Source organism: Cetorhinus maximus, chromosome 3 (assembly GCF_964194155.1).
Source record: "Cetorhinus maximus chromosome 3, sCetMax3.hap1.1, whole genome shotgun sequence".
NCBI classification, from domain to species: Eukaryota; Metazoa; Chordata; class Chondrichthyes; order Lamniformes; family Cetorhinidae; genus Cetorhinus; species Cetorhinus maximus.
In genome coordinates this window covers 178,664,691-178,678,834 of record NC_135881.1, presented here as the reverse complement: position 1 = coordinate 178,678,834, position 14,144 = coordinate 178,664,691, and the positions used below count along the sequence as shown (strand labels likewise).

Sequence of the window (14,144 nt, the reverse complement as noted above, 5' to 3'; positions counted from 1 at the left end):
TATATTAATAAAAAAATGATGGTATCAAAATTATCACATGATGGGAGGATTAATGGAATTGGAGCATGGGGCAAGAGTGTGAATGTTCATCCATGGATTAGGATTATGCCACATATAGTGATCTTTGTTCAATTATTGCTACTTCTGTTTCTGCTTATTAACTGTATACAGCAACATATAAATAATGTGCATCAACAACTGCCCTCATGGAGTAACTGAACTCAAGCTATGACCTCTATAAAGAAACCCGGTGGGATGTATAAAAAACTCTAACTGGATAAATTACAAAAAAAAATTGTGATTTTAGATCATAAAATGCTGGGGGTTTTTAATTTTAATGGGGGGTGGGGGGGGAGCGCAGTGGGGGAAAGGCTGTAGGCCTACAGCCACAATCACTAATTGTTGTAATTTTATTTTTGCTTAACTTTTGATTTTTAAGTCAACCTATAATGAATCTTACTTTGCAGACATAGATTTAAACCTAGATGTGATTATATAATTGATTGTGCTTTGATTATTGGTCAGTAACATTGTTAACTGTAGATTTGCACTTTCTCCCCCAAGGATTTTTCTTGTGCATCATATTCACAGTTGCTGTTTTGTCTGAACAGATTGGAACAGTTCCAACTTAGTAGCAAAGAGTTATATACAATCCAGAATCCTTGTGTCTTCAGTACAAACTAGTTATGGAACATTTATTGTTCACCACAATTCCACTGTTTACAGGATTTAAGCTGTAAAACCATCCAGGAATGGTTTGAATAAAAGACTGATTAGCACCCAATAGCCCTTCAAAACTACACAATTTTCAATAGACTAGATTTATTTTACATAAGATACATTCTCATTACATTACATGTAGTCAAATTGCCTTATGACAAGATTTTCAAAAAATTAATAAACAGATATAATACAGCCATGAGTCCTCAAAAGATGTTCAAGTCTTTAAGAGATCATGCTGGCTACCAATGTTAACATTTTCCCAGATAACATGGCCATTGCTATATGATACAATGAAAGCAGAAATTAGGGCAGGCAGGCCTTTTCACCATCACCCTATAATCTAATAAAAGTCCTTACAATTAAGAGACAAAGAATCACTGTTGGAGGACTTAGTTAGTCCAAGGTCAACACAGAAACAACAGACCTCATTTAAAACATTAAACATTGCATGAAGTGATCAGTGAAAAATATGGCTAAAATCTTCTACCTACTCACTGTGTTACAATGTTTGTGCTTTATAGTTTGAATGATCTACAGCAGCTTCAATACCATTAGTCAATTTTTAAAATTTCTACAACTTTAGATTTCAAATGCAACTCAACATAATCGAGGAATCAGAATGTTTAAAATACCTGCCTTCTGGACAATATAACTACAACTTTTCCAAAGTCAATCTTTTACACTGATGTTGTTCTGTTGTTTTGCAGTTGATTCAAAATCTCTCTAATTTCCACTGTTAATGGGTTTGTTCCATTGTAATTATTAGTTTTTATAGCATCCAATTTCTTAATGTATTCAGCAGGCAATCCACCCCGTTTTGCACCTGTACAGATTACCTGGAAAACAATTCAAGAAACGTGAAAACATCTGTTTAACCTTAAGTTATAAGCCTTTATTTGCAAAAGATTGGATCGATGAATTCATTTTCAAACAAAGTGATTGTATAATTTTAAATGTACATCATTTGCAAATTACTTTACATGAAGAAATGTTCCAACTAAGCTGTGTACATAGGCTGCAATAGCCTGATTTTTTAAAAAAAACATACCTCTTTGTAAATTGGGGATGGCAAGGCAGAAGTAAAATTATTCATTTGGTAGGTTAGACATGTGTGATCTCCTGCATTTTCTCGCTGAATTATAACTTCAGTTGGACTGTATAACCCTTTCTTCACACCTTCTTGACTGTTGGGGAGGGAAAAATCAGATGTTTAGGCACTGCACCTCCCCTGACCACTACATCCCACCCCCACCACTGAGCATTTTTAACATCAAAGTTCAGAAATAAAGTAGACCTGCAATCATTATTTTTGAATGGCAAACATTTACTTACTGGTGATGGGATTAGATTTATATTAAAAACACATTTAATTGAGGGGTTTTACATTAAAAAAAATTCAAATCTAACCATATAAAAAGGAAAATAGAATAAGACCCAAGGCCTTGGTCTGTTTTGTCCTTCTGGATTGGATGCAATATAAAAAAGCATAAATAAGCTTCAATGCAAACTTTCTCCTAACCTTTAAAAACTTCCCAAATATTCCCAACCTCCTTACAGTTTGGATGATAAGTTGCTTTCTAGAAAAACAACAATGCAATATTAAAAAAAACTGCAACGTCACCAATAGTAGCATACCTATTCCCTTCACTACCATTCCCTGAAACACCATTAACACATTCCTTAATGGTGGTCCAATCAAAGAAACATCATAAATTGCACCATAACTTTGCATGTTTAGGTGCGTTGTAAACCAAATGCATAAAGCTTGAATTTTAAAATCAAAGAGTATCGTCTCATAGAAGAAAATGTTATGGATTTGACTTTACACTGGCCTTAATTCTACATGTGCCTGGTGACTGAAAAAAAAATGTTTAAAAAGATTTTAAAAAAGGACACTACTTGTCAACAGGGAAGAATTATGTCTCAGCTGCTCTGTTCATTGTACAAGACAATGCAGCTTCATCCTGACCTGGGAACTGATGCAATGTTGTGTGATCATGGGAAAAAGCACTTACAGGTTATGCAATATTAGGACAATTAAAATTGTTTAAAATAAAAAAAACAGGACAAATTTAGGAAATGATTCACAGCCTCATATTATTTCTTCAGTGCAGAAGAGTAAATGTATTTTTTTCCATCCTTTTTTGAAGGACAGAAAGATTACATTTGGAAACCTCTCAGTCAAAAAACAGGTTTATGGAAGAAATTACTTTTTTTAAAAAAAGACAATATTCTATTGTGCAATGCTTACATATTTTTTTGTTCAGGAATAGCAGCTCGGGGCTAAACACATGGGGCAGAATTTTCTGCCCGGTCAGGAGTGGAGTCGATCGCCGCCCAGCCCGCAATTGGCCCCGTGCCGCCATTTTATGCGGGCGGGCCAATTAAGGCCCGCCAAGCACGATTCGTGGCTCCCGAGGACAGTGGGAGAGAGTGGGCGGCAGCAGGACTGCAATGACTGCCTCGTCCAATGGCGAGCCGGTGGCCTATTTAACGAGCGTGCAGGCAGCCTTCCAAAGGCTGTCAACAATGGCTAGCAGAAGGACTCCGGAGAGCGCTGTTGGTGAGCAGGCCAGGCAGGAGGGCAGGTCGGCAGGGCACTGTACCCCTCGCTTCTCAGATGAGTGCCTCGCTGCCCTCCTTGAGGAGGTGGCAGCACGGTGTGAAATCCTCGTGCTGAGGGATGGCAAGAGGAGCCGCCCCTCGGCCCCCTCCTTCCTCTCCACAATGCGAAACGTGTCTAGGAGGAGGTGGCAGAGAGGCAGCGTGCATGGTGTGATGCGATGTGATGCACCTGGGTTTAGTGCCGCAAGCACTTCAATGACCTCTTGCGATTGGGAAGGGTGAGTACCGCGTTGGCATGGGTCACTTAGCACAGCAGTTAGGTTTGCTCCCCAACAACTCTGAATGTAGTTACTGCATTGAATCATTCATGGCATGTGGTCTTCACTGGGTGGGCCAGCATTTATTGCCTATGCCTAGTTCACCCTGAGAGGGTCGTGCTGAGCTGGGTTCTGTATCGGCTGCATGTGGTACACTTACACCCATAGTACTGTTTTGGGGGGCGACCTCAGGAATCTGTACCTAGGCGCTGTGCTGGAACTCCGAAACATGTCAATGTCAGGCTGCTGACTGACTGGGAGGGAAACTTCCAAGTGGCGGGGTGCCCATCCATTTGCTGCCCTTGGCGTTCTACTTGGTTGTGCTTCCTTGCTTTGGAAGGTCATAGTGTAGGTGGCAAATGTGATGGAGGCAGCATCTGGGCAAGGGGGGTGGGGGGGGTCAGTCCTGGCTGCTTGGTGAGTATATGGCTGCTCCAGGGTCACAATTCACATGAGCTCTGCAATGTTTCACTCAGGTGCAGGTGGCAGGGATGCAATGGCAATCCAGGTACAGGACAAATCAATGCTCCTCTCCTCTATGACTATTGCTGGAAAATGGGATTAGAATAGTTAGGTACTTGTTTGACCGGTGCAGACTTGATGGGCTGAAGGGCCTTTTTCTGTGCTGTAGACCTCTATGACTCTAGGAGAAGACCGCACACAACAACTGAGTGGATGCGGACTGGCGGAGGCCTGGCACAGTTGACGATTCTCACCAGATATGAGCAGGAGGCTCTTGAGCTGGAGAGGCGCCATGTGCCCAGGTCAACCGGTAGCAGTGAGGCTGGGGTGCCAGGGGGAGGTAAGAGTGCTGTGCACGGAGGTCACCATGTCTGCCCTTACAACCATTCCACTGTTGACTGTTTAGTGAATTAAGCTTCCAACATGGGTTTCCCATTGATTATAGAAGGAAGTACACGTACGGATCTGGGGCCAGGCATGCACATTGGCAGTGTCTCGACTTCAACTAATCAAATGTCCTTGTTCTTCCTTTCAGCCTCACCGGAGCAGGACCGGAACGAGGAGGCAGGGGAGCCTAACGAATTACAAGCACCAGCGTTACGCCATCTCAGCCAGGCAGGCACCAGCACAGATACTAGCACCTTGGTGTGTATTAGATCGCCGGCTAGTGTCCCAGGGCACAGCAGTGAGGGCACTTCACGCTCGCTTGAGGTGCATGCGGAGACAGAGTGCCCATGGCACCGGCAGTTGGAGGACTGCAGGGGACCAGGAACATGCTCAGTTGGTGGCTGATGATGTGCCTCTGGAGTCATCCCTGAGGCCGCAGACGCTGGAAGTCCAGCAGGGTCTGTGGGAGGATCTGGTGAAGATACATGAGGCAATGCGTGGCGTGGTCTCTGTGATGGAGTTCATGGCATCAGCAGTGCATTGACCCTCATGGCTGAGCACAATGCTTCCTCCATGGAGAGGCTCCTCCAGGAAAACAATCTGGGCTTCCTGGGGATCCGTTCGGACCTGCAAGCCCTCACAGCAGCATTGACTTCAGCTGGTCAGTGTCAGTGTGGGAAATGGATTGGGCACCCAGTATCCCAGCTTGGTGCTCATCCATCAATGGTTATTAAGGAGATCCAAAGCAATCTCACGTTGGCGCACGAGCTGCCTGTCGTCTCTGCGGGCTCCTCTCAGGGCATTCTGGATGAGGCAGCAGCTCCTCCGCCCCTCTGCCAGTGACCATGTGATCTGATGAGGCGGTGACGACTGGGGAGATGCCAGCCGTGCCACTGGCCGCTCCCTCCCAGGCGGGGCCACAGGCTCCACGGGCCAGAGGATGCCCACCAAGGTCATCAAGGCCAACAGGACAGCACAGTGAGCAGGCTGTCACAAATGCCAGTGCAAGTAAGGGGGTGGGGGAGAACACCCAGGCGTAGCACCCAGAAACGTAAGCTTAAGGCACCTTAGGCACACCACGGGCTTATCACTGGTGGTTTTCTGTTGCCCCGCTATTAGTTGATTATAATTTGGTGTGTAACTCAACACCTGGAATGAAGTTTCTTTTCTGTTTTGTTTTGAGAATTCATTAAATGCTTTAGTTGTGAACATGGCTCAGGGTGTTTCCTTACTTCTGCAGGTGTACAGGAACCCATGATGATGTTGATTGCACCCTGGATGCTGGGGGAAACCCAGCAATCGCTGCGAAGCCTCTGGCTCGCTCCGCCTGGCTGGCCTCGTCCCAGCGGTAGTGAATGAAAGTCAATGCACGCCTGAACAGGGCATCTGTCATCTACTTGACAAGTGTGGACAGCTGACTGGGAGACTCTGTAAAGATCACCCACTGACCCCTGGAAAGAGCCGGACGCTTAGAAGTTGAGGGCAGCCATGACCTTCAACGTCACTGGCATGGGTGGTTGGTGCTGATCTCAGGGCCTACCATCTGACAAATGGAGGTCACTGTATCCCTTGAGACACAGATCCACCTTCGGCACTGCACCTCAGACATAGAGGCAGCTGCTTTGCCGCCTGTAAACCCTGGCAGCAGGATAGAGATGTCTTCTGCGGCCCCTTCTGCCTTGCACTTCCCACTGGACCCTGCACCCCTTGTGCATGCGCCTGTCCTCCCAAAGGTGGCTCCCCTAGAGGATGAATATGGACTCCTGGTCACTTCCTCCTTCTGGCCCTCTCTTCCTCCTCAGAGGAGGTGCCTCCAGTGGAGAGCACAATTCCCATTCCCAGGGGGAGGTAAGGTTTCCTGAAACCAGCAAAGCCCCAAGAATGATGTTTACTCTAGACCCTGACCTGAAGCCTGTTATTCCTGTGCAAGCAGCTGTCAGGAGATTTGAAGTTGTCCTGTTCACACAAGCAAGTAGCAGTAAGTTTAAACATTAAATGCCCACCAAAGACCACGCAAGCCCACTCGCCCCTCTTATCCCACCCGTGGATGAGGTTTTTAAAAAATGTGGCCTACCCGCCTGCTCGTTGCGCCCGTGTAACGCTCCGAAGATTGCCGAAAAAAATCGCCATCTATTAATGCCTCAAGTGGCCCATTAATTAATGGCGGGCGTGCATCGGAGCTCATAGCTCGCCCGCCGAAATATTGTGATGGCGCATGGGGACGTTGGGATGCACGCCCAACGTCACTGTGCGTCATTTTATGTGTCGCCATGTCGGGCCCGCCCCTGCAAACCAACATAAAAATTCTGGCCATGGTTAACAGAGGAGTTCCAATTTATCAGACACCGTTTTTGACTTCATCTGCCTTGGTTTCTCTTCTGTTTGTAACCTTTAGTCCCTTGACAATGGCATCCTCCCAATGGCACATTAAACTTAATTATTTTGCAGCAGTGATCTTTTAAGCTCAGTATATGTTGCACCTCATCCAGTGGACAGTGGAGCAAAAATGTTGCAACGGTACAGCATAAGAGTTGCAAGTTTACTCAATATGATGGGCCACAGTGGAATGCCCATTTAGCGACAGTTCTTTGGTGATGTTTAATACTTTTGGGTGAATATAATAGATAACAGAAAGTGTTCAGGATTAAATGATTGATTTACTGACTGCAGGTATTTGATAATTTAGTGCCATTATGCTTAGTTATTTTAATAAGAGGACATTGAGCATATTATGGCTCTATAATTTTAAACTTTACCTAGAGAAAAATATAGTTTTAAGATGCAATATTTTTAAATATCTAAATCAACTGTGTTTTGTGTTTGTGCAGACAGTCCTGCACACGAAATGGATAAGTAAAATCTGCAGGAAAAGATACAGCAACAGGAGCTGACCATTTAGCCTCTTGACCCTTCAATGAGTCATGCTGACCTGTAACCCAACTCCACATACCCACTTATGCCCCTGTCCTTTATTAAATTTGTAATTCATTAGCAAAGGTAAGTTTACAATTTTAGAATCAGAATGGTTACAATACAGAAAACCATTCAGCCTGTCTTGCTCATCTTAGCTCTCTGCAAGAGAGTCCCACTCAGCTAGTTCCACTCCCCTGTCTTTTCACCCGAGCCCTGCAAATTTTTTTTAGGTGCTTATCCAATTCCCTTTGAAAGCCCCGATTGCATCTGCCTTCACTGCACTCACAATCAATATCATAACCAATTGCAGTGTAAAGAGATTTTTCATGTTGTCATTGGATCTTTTGCCAATCACCTTAAATTGGTGTCCGTGGGTTCTCAACCCTTTTGTCAATACGAACATTATCTCTTTCTACTCTGTCTAGATCCCTCATGATTTTGAATATCTCTATCATATCTCTTCTCCAACTTCTATTCGAAGGAAAACAACCCCAACTTTGCCAATCTAGTCATGTAAATTAAGTCATCCCTGGAATCATTCTCAAGTCTTTTCTGTGCCTTCTTTAAAGCCTCACTTTCTTCCTATTTATAAAGCCCAGGATCACATTTGTCTTCTTAACCATTTTCCCAACTTACAACCCAAAATGATTTGTGCACATACAACCCAGGTCTCTGTTTCAGCACCACTGTAGAATTGTTCCCTTTAGTTTATATTGCCTCTTCTAGTTCTTCCAATGAAAATGTATCACTTCACACTTCTGTACTAAATTTTGCCTCTCACGTGTCCACCCCTCCACCAGCTTGACAGTTCACAACGCTTCCAAGTTTTTTGTCATCTGCAAATTTAGAAATGGTGCGCCTGCACAACCAAATCCAGGTTATTAATCTATCAAAAACAAGCAGGGGTCCTAATACGAATCCCCGAGGAACCCCACTCTATACTTTCCTCCAGTTTGAAAAACAATATTTCACCACTTCTCCATTTCCTGGCACTCAGCTAACTTAGTATCCACATTGCCACTTTCCCTTTACTCCCTGGGCTTTAACTTTGTTGGCAAGTCTATCATATGACACTTTATCTAACACCATTTGGAAGCCCTTACACACAACATCACCCTCAATGCTCTGTTACCTCATCAAAAAACTTAGGTTAGTTTTACACGATTTGCCTTTAACAAACCCATGCTAGCTTTCCCTAATTAATCCACACTTGTCCAAGTGACTGTCTCGGGTATTGTCTCCAAAAGCTTTTGCAACACCAAGTTACTGACTGGACAGTAGTTGCTAGGTTTATCCTTTTTTTGAATAAGGGTGTAACATTTGCAATTCTCCAGGCCTCTGCCACCATCCCCATATTGCAGGAAGATTGGAAGGTTATGGCCAATATCTCAGCATTTTCTATCCTTATTTTCCACAGCATTCTCAGATGCATCATATCTGGCCCTTGTGATCTTTCAACTTTTAAATACAACCAACCTTTCTCATACCTCATCTTTGTTAATTGATCTAGCATCAATTGCCATTTACAGAAGAGAGTTTTAGACTTTTAACATCCTTTGTGCATAAGAGCTTCCAAATTTCACTCCCGAAAAGTTTGCCTCTAGTTTTTAAGACTATGCTCCCTAATCTTAGACTCCCCGGCTAGCTGAAATATGGTTTATTTCTAACTCCCTACCCTGCTCCCTTTCACACCTTAAACTTTAATCAATCACCCTTGACATTCTGAACTACTAGGCAAACAACCTTTGTGCAATCTCTCCTTGGAGTTAAACTATCATTCTGGTAAATGTATGCTGCACTCCCTCAAAGGCCAATATATCCCTCCCAATGTGTGGTGCTAAAAACTGCTCACTGCATTTCAGATGTAATCCAACCAGATTTTTGCATAACTTTCACCCTTTGTATTTATTCCAGTTCTCTAGATAAAGACCAGCATTCCATTAGCATGTTTGGTATTTTCTGTACCTTCTCATATGATTTTAAGTATCCATGTACCTGGACACCACCCAACCCCCCCCAATCCCCCGCCACCCCAAGTCCTTTGGACCTCCAACGTTTCTAGCTGGAGACATCCGTAGAATTCAGTATCAACAGAAGGGTAATCAGAAATCAAAATAATGTACCGTGGTAGGTAGTCAGTATTTACTGGTGATAATTGCAAGGGCAGTGTTAATGGAGCAAATGGATACCATTTGCTCAGACATTTGTAATAAAGTTGAAATAAGTTTAAGTATGGAAAACAAAGGGGAGGTGCAGCCAAAGCTGCTGTTTGGCAGTGATAAAAAAAACATAGGGAGGGTTTTCACCTATGTAGAAAGCTGTAAAGCTTCATCTACAGAAAGTAGAGATTTTGGCTAACTGTGCTCCTAGGATAGAGAAAGCACTGTATTATGCAAGTTAATACAGTAGCATGCATTCATGTTGCTATGTTTTAAGAATACTTAGAGCCTATCATGAATATAGAATAAATTGCTTTCTATGCATAATCATGTGTACGTATCAGACTCAAAAGCTTGAACCCAAATCATATTTTAAAATGAAGATAGTATCTGATTGGCCATCGCCTTTTCAATCTCCAGGTCATTATAAGAAGAAACATGAAAGAAAGAGAAAAAAAAGATTAGTTTGAAAATATTGAATAGGTATACAAAACAATACTTGCTCATCTAAAGAGGCCCGATCGGCAGCTTTCATACGCCATATAACTCCCCATACGTCATCTTCAGGACTTGTGATAATAGTAGCAGCACCTCCTCCCCAGTTGTTCTCACACAACATGGGAAAGCCAAATGCAAGTTTATAGCCCTGGGGGAAAAGTATAAATTTCAACCATAGGCTTCACCAAAACAATACACACCTGTAATTTCTGAGGTTCACTTATGATCAATACAGGACTTTTCTGACCCCACATACATGTCTGTGAAAGACTTTTCCCAAAGTTTACCAGGACAACGCCTCCTGCAATCATGAGGCAGACAGCAGTGACTTGAAGATGAAGCGAGTGATCAGATTTGCGTGGGTTTTTAACATTTTAAAACTGCAGATAGGTTTCATTGACCTCCTTTAAAGTGTTTATATTTTACAGTGGAAAGGGTTAGTGTTAACCAAGATTCAGTAAGGTGAAAACAGCCAAAATTTTATTGGACTGAGAACCAGCCCGTAATCAGAAAATCTACTTGTGCATATAATTGCCATTTTTAATCCAGCAGCATTCCAACTCTGTTAATTTATTTATTCAGTTCAATGTCATTTCCACTGGATCACTGAATACAGAGATGCGTTAATACTTTCAACAGTAATGTATCTGGGTGTCCTGCTACACAAATCACGAAAATTTAGTCTGCAGCTATAGCAAGTGATTAGGAAAGAAAATGGAATATTGGCATTTATTGCAAGGGGAATGAAAGTAGGGAAGTGTTACTGCAGCTGCCCTGAACATTCATGAGACCACATCAGGAGTGCTATGTAGTTTTTGTCTCCTTATTTGAAAAAGCATTTAACGAGACCGCATGACTCTACTTCAGAGCTAAAGAGAAGTAAAAATGCGATGAAATTTATACTGTTTGGAGCAGATGAAGCTGGATAGAAGGCCAGCAATAGGTGGAGGCAAAGGAGAGATTGACAAAGATGTCATGAACAAAAGGGTGTTAATGGTAGTGGTACCGGCTAAAGGAGGTGCTGATGGTGGCATTAAGGTCAGAAAGCAGAATGTGGTAATAGCAGGACAAGGGTAGGCACCATGGAAAGAACAACATGAGCAAGCGACAGATGGCCTTAGTGGGTGGGGTGCTGACAAGGGTGGTGTTGTTGTCTGGCGTACTGACCTCTACCTCGCAGAGGCTGAGCGCCAACTCTCAGACACTTCCTCCTACCTCCCGTGGACCATGACCCCACCATCGAACATCAAGCCATTGTTTCCAAGACCGTAACTACCCTCATCTCCTCTGGAGATCTTCCCTCCACAGCTTCCAACCCCAGATAGCCCGCTTCTACCTCCTCCCCAAAATCCACAAACAGGACTGTCCCGGTAGATTGATTGCGTCAGCCTGTTCCTGCCCCACGGAACTAATTTCTTCTTATCTTGACTCCAACCTCTCTCCTTGACCAGTCTCTTCCACCTACATCCACGATTCCTCTGACGCCCTATGTCATATCAACAATTTCCAATTCCCTGACCCTAACTGCCTCCTCTTCACCATGGATTTCCAATCCCTCTGTACCTCCAACCCCCACCAGGATGGTCTGAGGACTCTCTGCTTCTTCCTTGAGCAGAGGCCCGAACAATTTCCATCCACCACCTCTCTCCTCCATCTGGCTGAACTTGTTTTCTCACTGAACAATTTCTCCTTAAACTTGTCTCATTTCCTCCAAATAAAAAAGGTGTGGCTATGGGTACCCACATGGGCCCCAGTTATACTGGTCACTCTATGGGGTGTGTGGAATATTCCTTGTTCCAGTCCCACTCAGGCCCCCTCCCACAACTCTTTCTTCGGTACATCGATGACGGTATTGGTGCCACTTCATGCTCTTGTCTGGACCTGGAAAAATTAATCAATTTTGCTTCCAATTTCCACCCCTCTATCACCTTCACATGGTCCACTTCTGACACTTCCCTCCCCTTCCTTGACCTCTGTCTTCTCTTTAGCTCTGAAGAAGAGTCATATGGACTCAAAACATTAACTCTACCTTTCTCTCCACAGATGCTGTTAGGCCTGCTGAGTTTTTCCATTTCTGGTGATAGACTGTCCACCAATATTCATTACAAGCCCACCAACTCCCACAGCTACCTCAACTACAGCTCCTCACACCCTGCTTCCTGGAAGGACTCCATCCCATTCTCTCAATTCCTTCGCCTCCGTCGCATCTGTTCTGATGATACCACTTTCCAAAACGGCGCTTCTGACACGTCTTCATTCTTCCTTAAAAGTTTCCCACCCACTGTGGTTGACAGGGCCCTCAACCGTGTCTGACCCATCTCCCACGCCTCTGCCCTCACACCTTCATCTCCCTCCCTGAACCATGATAGGGTCCCCCTTGTCCTCACTTTTCACTCCACCCGCCTCTGCATTCAAAGGATTATCCTCTGCCATTTCCACCAACTCCAGCATGATGCCACTACCAAATACATCTTCCCTTCACACCACCACCCACTCCCACCCCCCACCCAATGGCATTCGGTAGGGACCGTTTCGTTGGGACAGCCTGGTCCACTCCTCCATCACCCTCAACACCACATCCCCCTTCTATGGCACCTTCCCATGCAGTTGCAGAAGGTGTAACCTGCTCTTTCACCTCCTCACTGTCCAAGAGCCCAAATACTCCTTTCAGGTGAAGCAGCGCTTCACTTGCATCTCCTTCAATTTGGTCTACTGCATTCACTGCTCCCAATGCTGCCTCCTCTACATTGGAGAGACCAAACACAGACTGGGTGACCACTTTGCGGAACACCTTCGGTCTGTCCGCAAGCATGACCCAGACCTTCCTGTCGCTAGCCATTTCAACACACCATTCTGCTCCCAAACCCACTTATCCGTCCTTGGCCTGCTGCAACGTCCCAGTGAAGCCCAGTGCAAACTGGAGGAACAGCACCACATCTTCCAACTAGGGACTTTACAGCCTTCCAGACTTAACATTGAATTCAACAACTTCAGACCATGAACTTTCTCCTCCATCCTCACCCCTCTTTATCCCCTTTTTTCAATATTCATTTTTATTTTTTTATCCATTCATTTTTATTTATTTTCATTTTTATTCATGGTTTTATCCCATTTTCGATCTTTTTTCTCACCACCGTCCCCTCCCCCCACACCACACCCATTAGTGCCATCTGTCACTTGTTCATGTTGTTCTTTCCATAGTGCTTACCCTTGTCCTGCTATTATCACATTCTGCTTTCTGACCTTAATGCCACCATCAGCACCTCCTTTAGCCAGTACCACTAACATTAACACCCCTTTATCCTTTTGTTCATGACATCTTTGTCAATCTCTCCTTTGCCTCCACCTATCACTGGCCTTCTATCCAGCTTCACCTGCTCCATTCCCCTTGAACAGTATAAATTTCATCACATTTTTACTTCTCTTTAGCTCCAAAGAGAAATATGGACTCGAAACATTAACTCTCCGCAGATGCAGTTAGGCCTGCTGAGTTTTTCCAGCATTTTCTGTTTTTGTTTAAAGATCCTGAGGGGACTTGATAGGATGGATACTGGGAGGATGTTTCCCCTTGTGGGAGAAATAGAACGTGGTAATCTCTTCCCCAGAAGGTGCTGGAGGCTAGGTCTTTAAATGTATTCATGGCTGAGTTAGTTGGATTTTTTGTTAGACAAGGCAGTCAAGAGTTATGGGGTACAGACAGGAAAGTGGAGCTGGGACCACAATCAGATCTGCCATGATCTTATTGAATGGTGGAGCAGGCTTGAAGGGCCAAATAGCCTACTCTGAAGTCCTTTGTTCCTACATCTTAAAAGAACCCGATCAGCAGTTACTACAGTGGAGAAAGGATACACACAGATCCCTCACCTTCAAGCGGCCCACAGCGACCTGTACGGCCGAAGGGTTCTGCAGCAGCAACCGCTCCCGCAGCAAGTTACTCCCGTAACCGAAATAACAGAAGTCTTCTCCATCGGCAAGGACGCGGCTCCGCTCCGTGTCATTCACCGACACCGTCATAATACTGACGCAATCTCCACTCCAAATCACGCAGACCAACAAAGAAACCAAGTAATATTGATCCATCGGACTGACTGAGTGCAGCGCTTCCGCCGCGCCTTTTTAT

The 14,144-nt window shown here is 44.3% G+C and overlaps 1 protein-coding gene across 1 annotated transcript; it reads right to left on the bottom strand.

The window, feature by feature from the left end:
- Nucleotides 1-805: 805 nt before the first annotated feature.
- On the bottom strand, nucleotides 806-14,119 carry LOC144679063 (gamma-glutamylcyclotransferase-like). The gene is made up of 4 exons (XM_078539326.1): nucleotides 13,889-14,119; nucleotides 10,030-10,172; nucleotides 1,772-1,907; nucleotides 806-1,559 (listed from the first exon to the last, which is right to left on the bottom strand). The coding sequence occupies exons 1-4, from the start codon at nucleotides 14,102-14,104 to the stop codon at nucleotides 1,401-1,403; spliced, it is 654 nt and encodes a 217-aa protein (XP_078395452.1). The 5' UTR covers nucleotides 14,105-14,119; the 3' UTR covers nucleotides 806-1,400.
- Nucleotides 14,120-14,144: the final 25 nt, after the last annotated feature.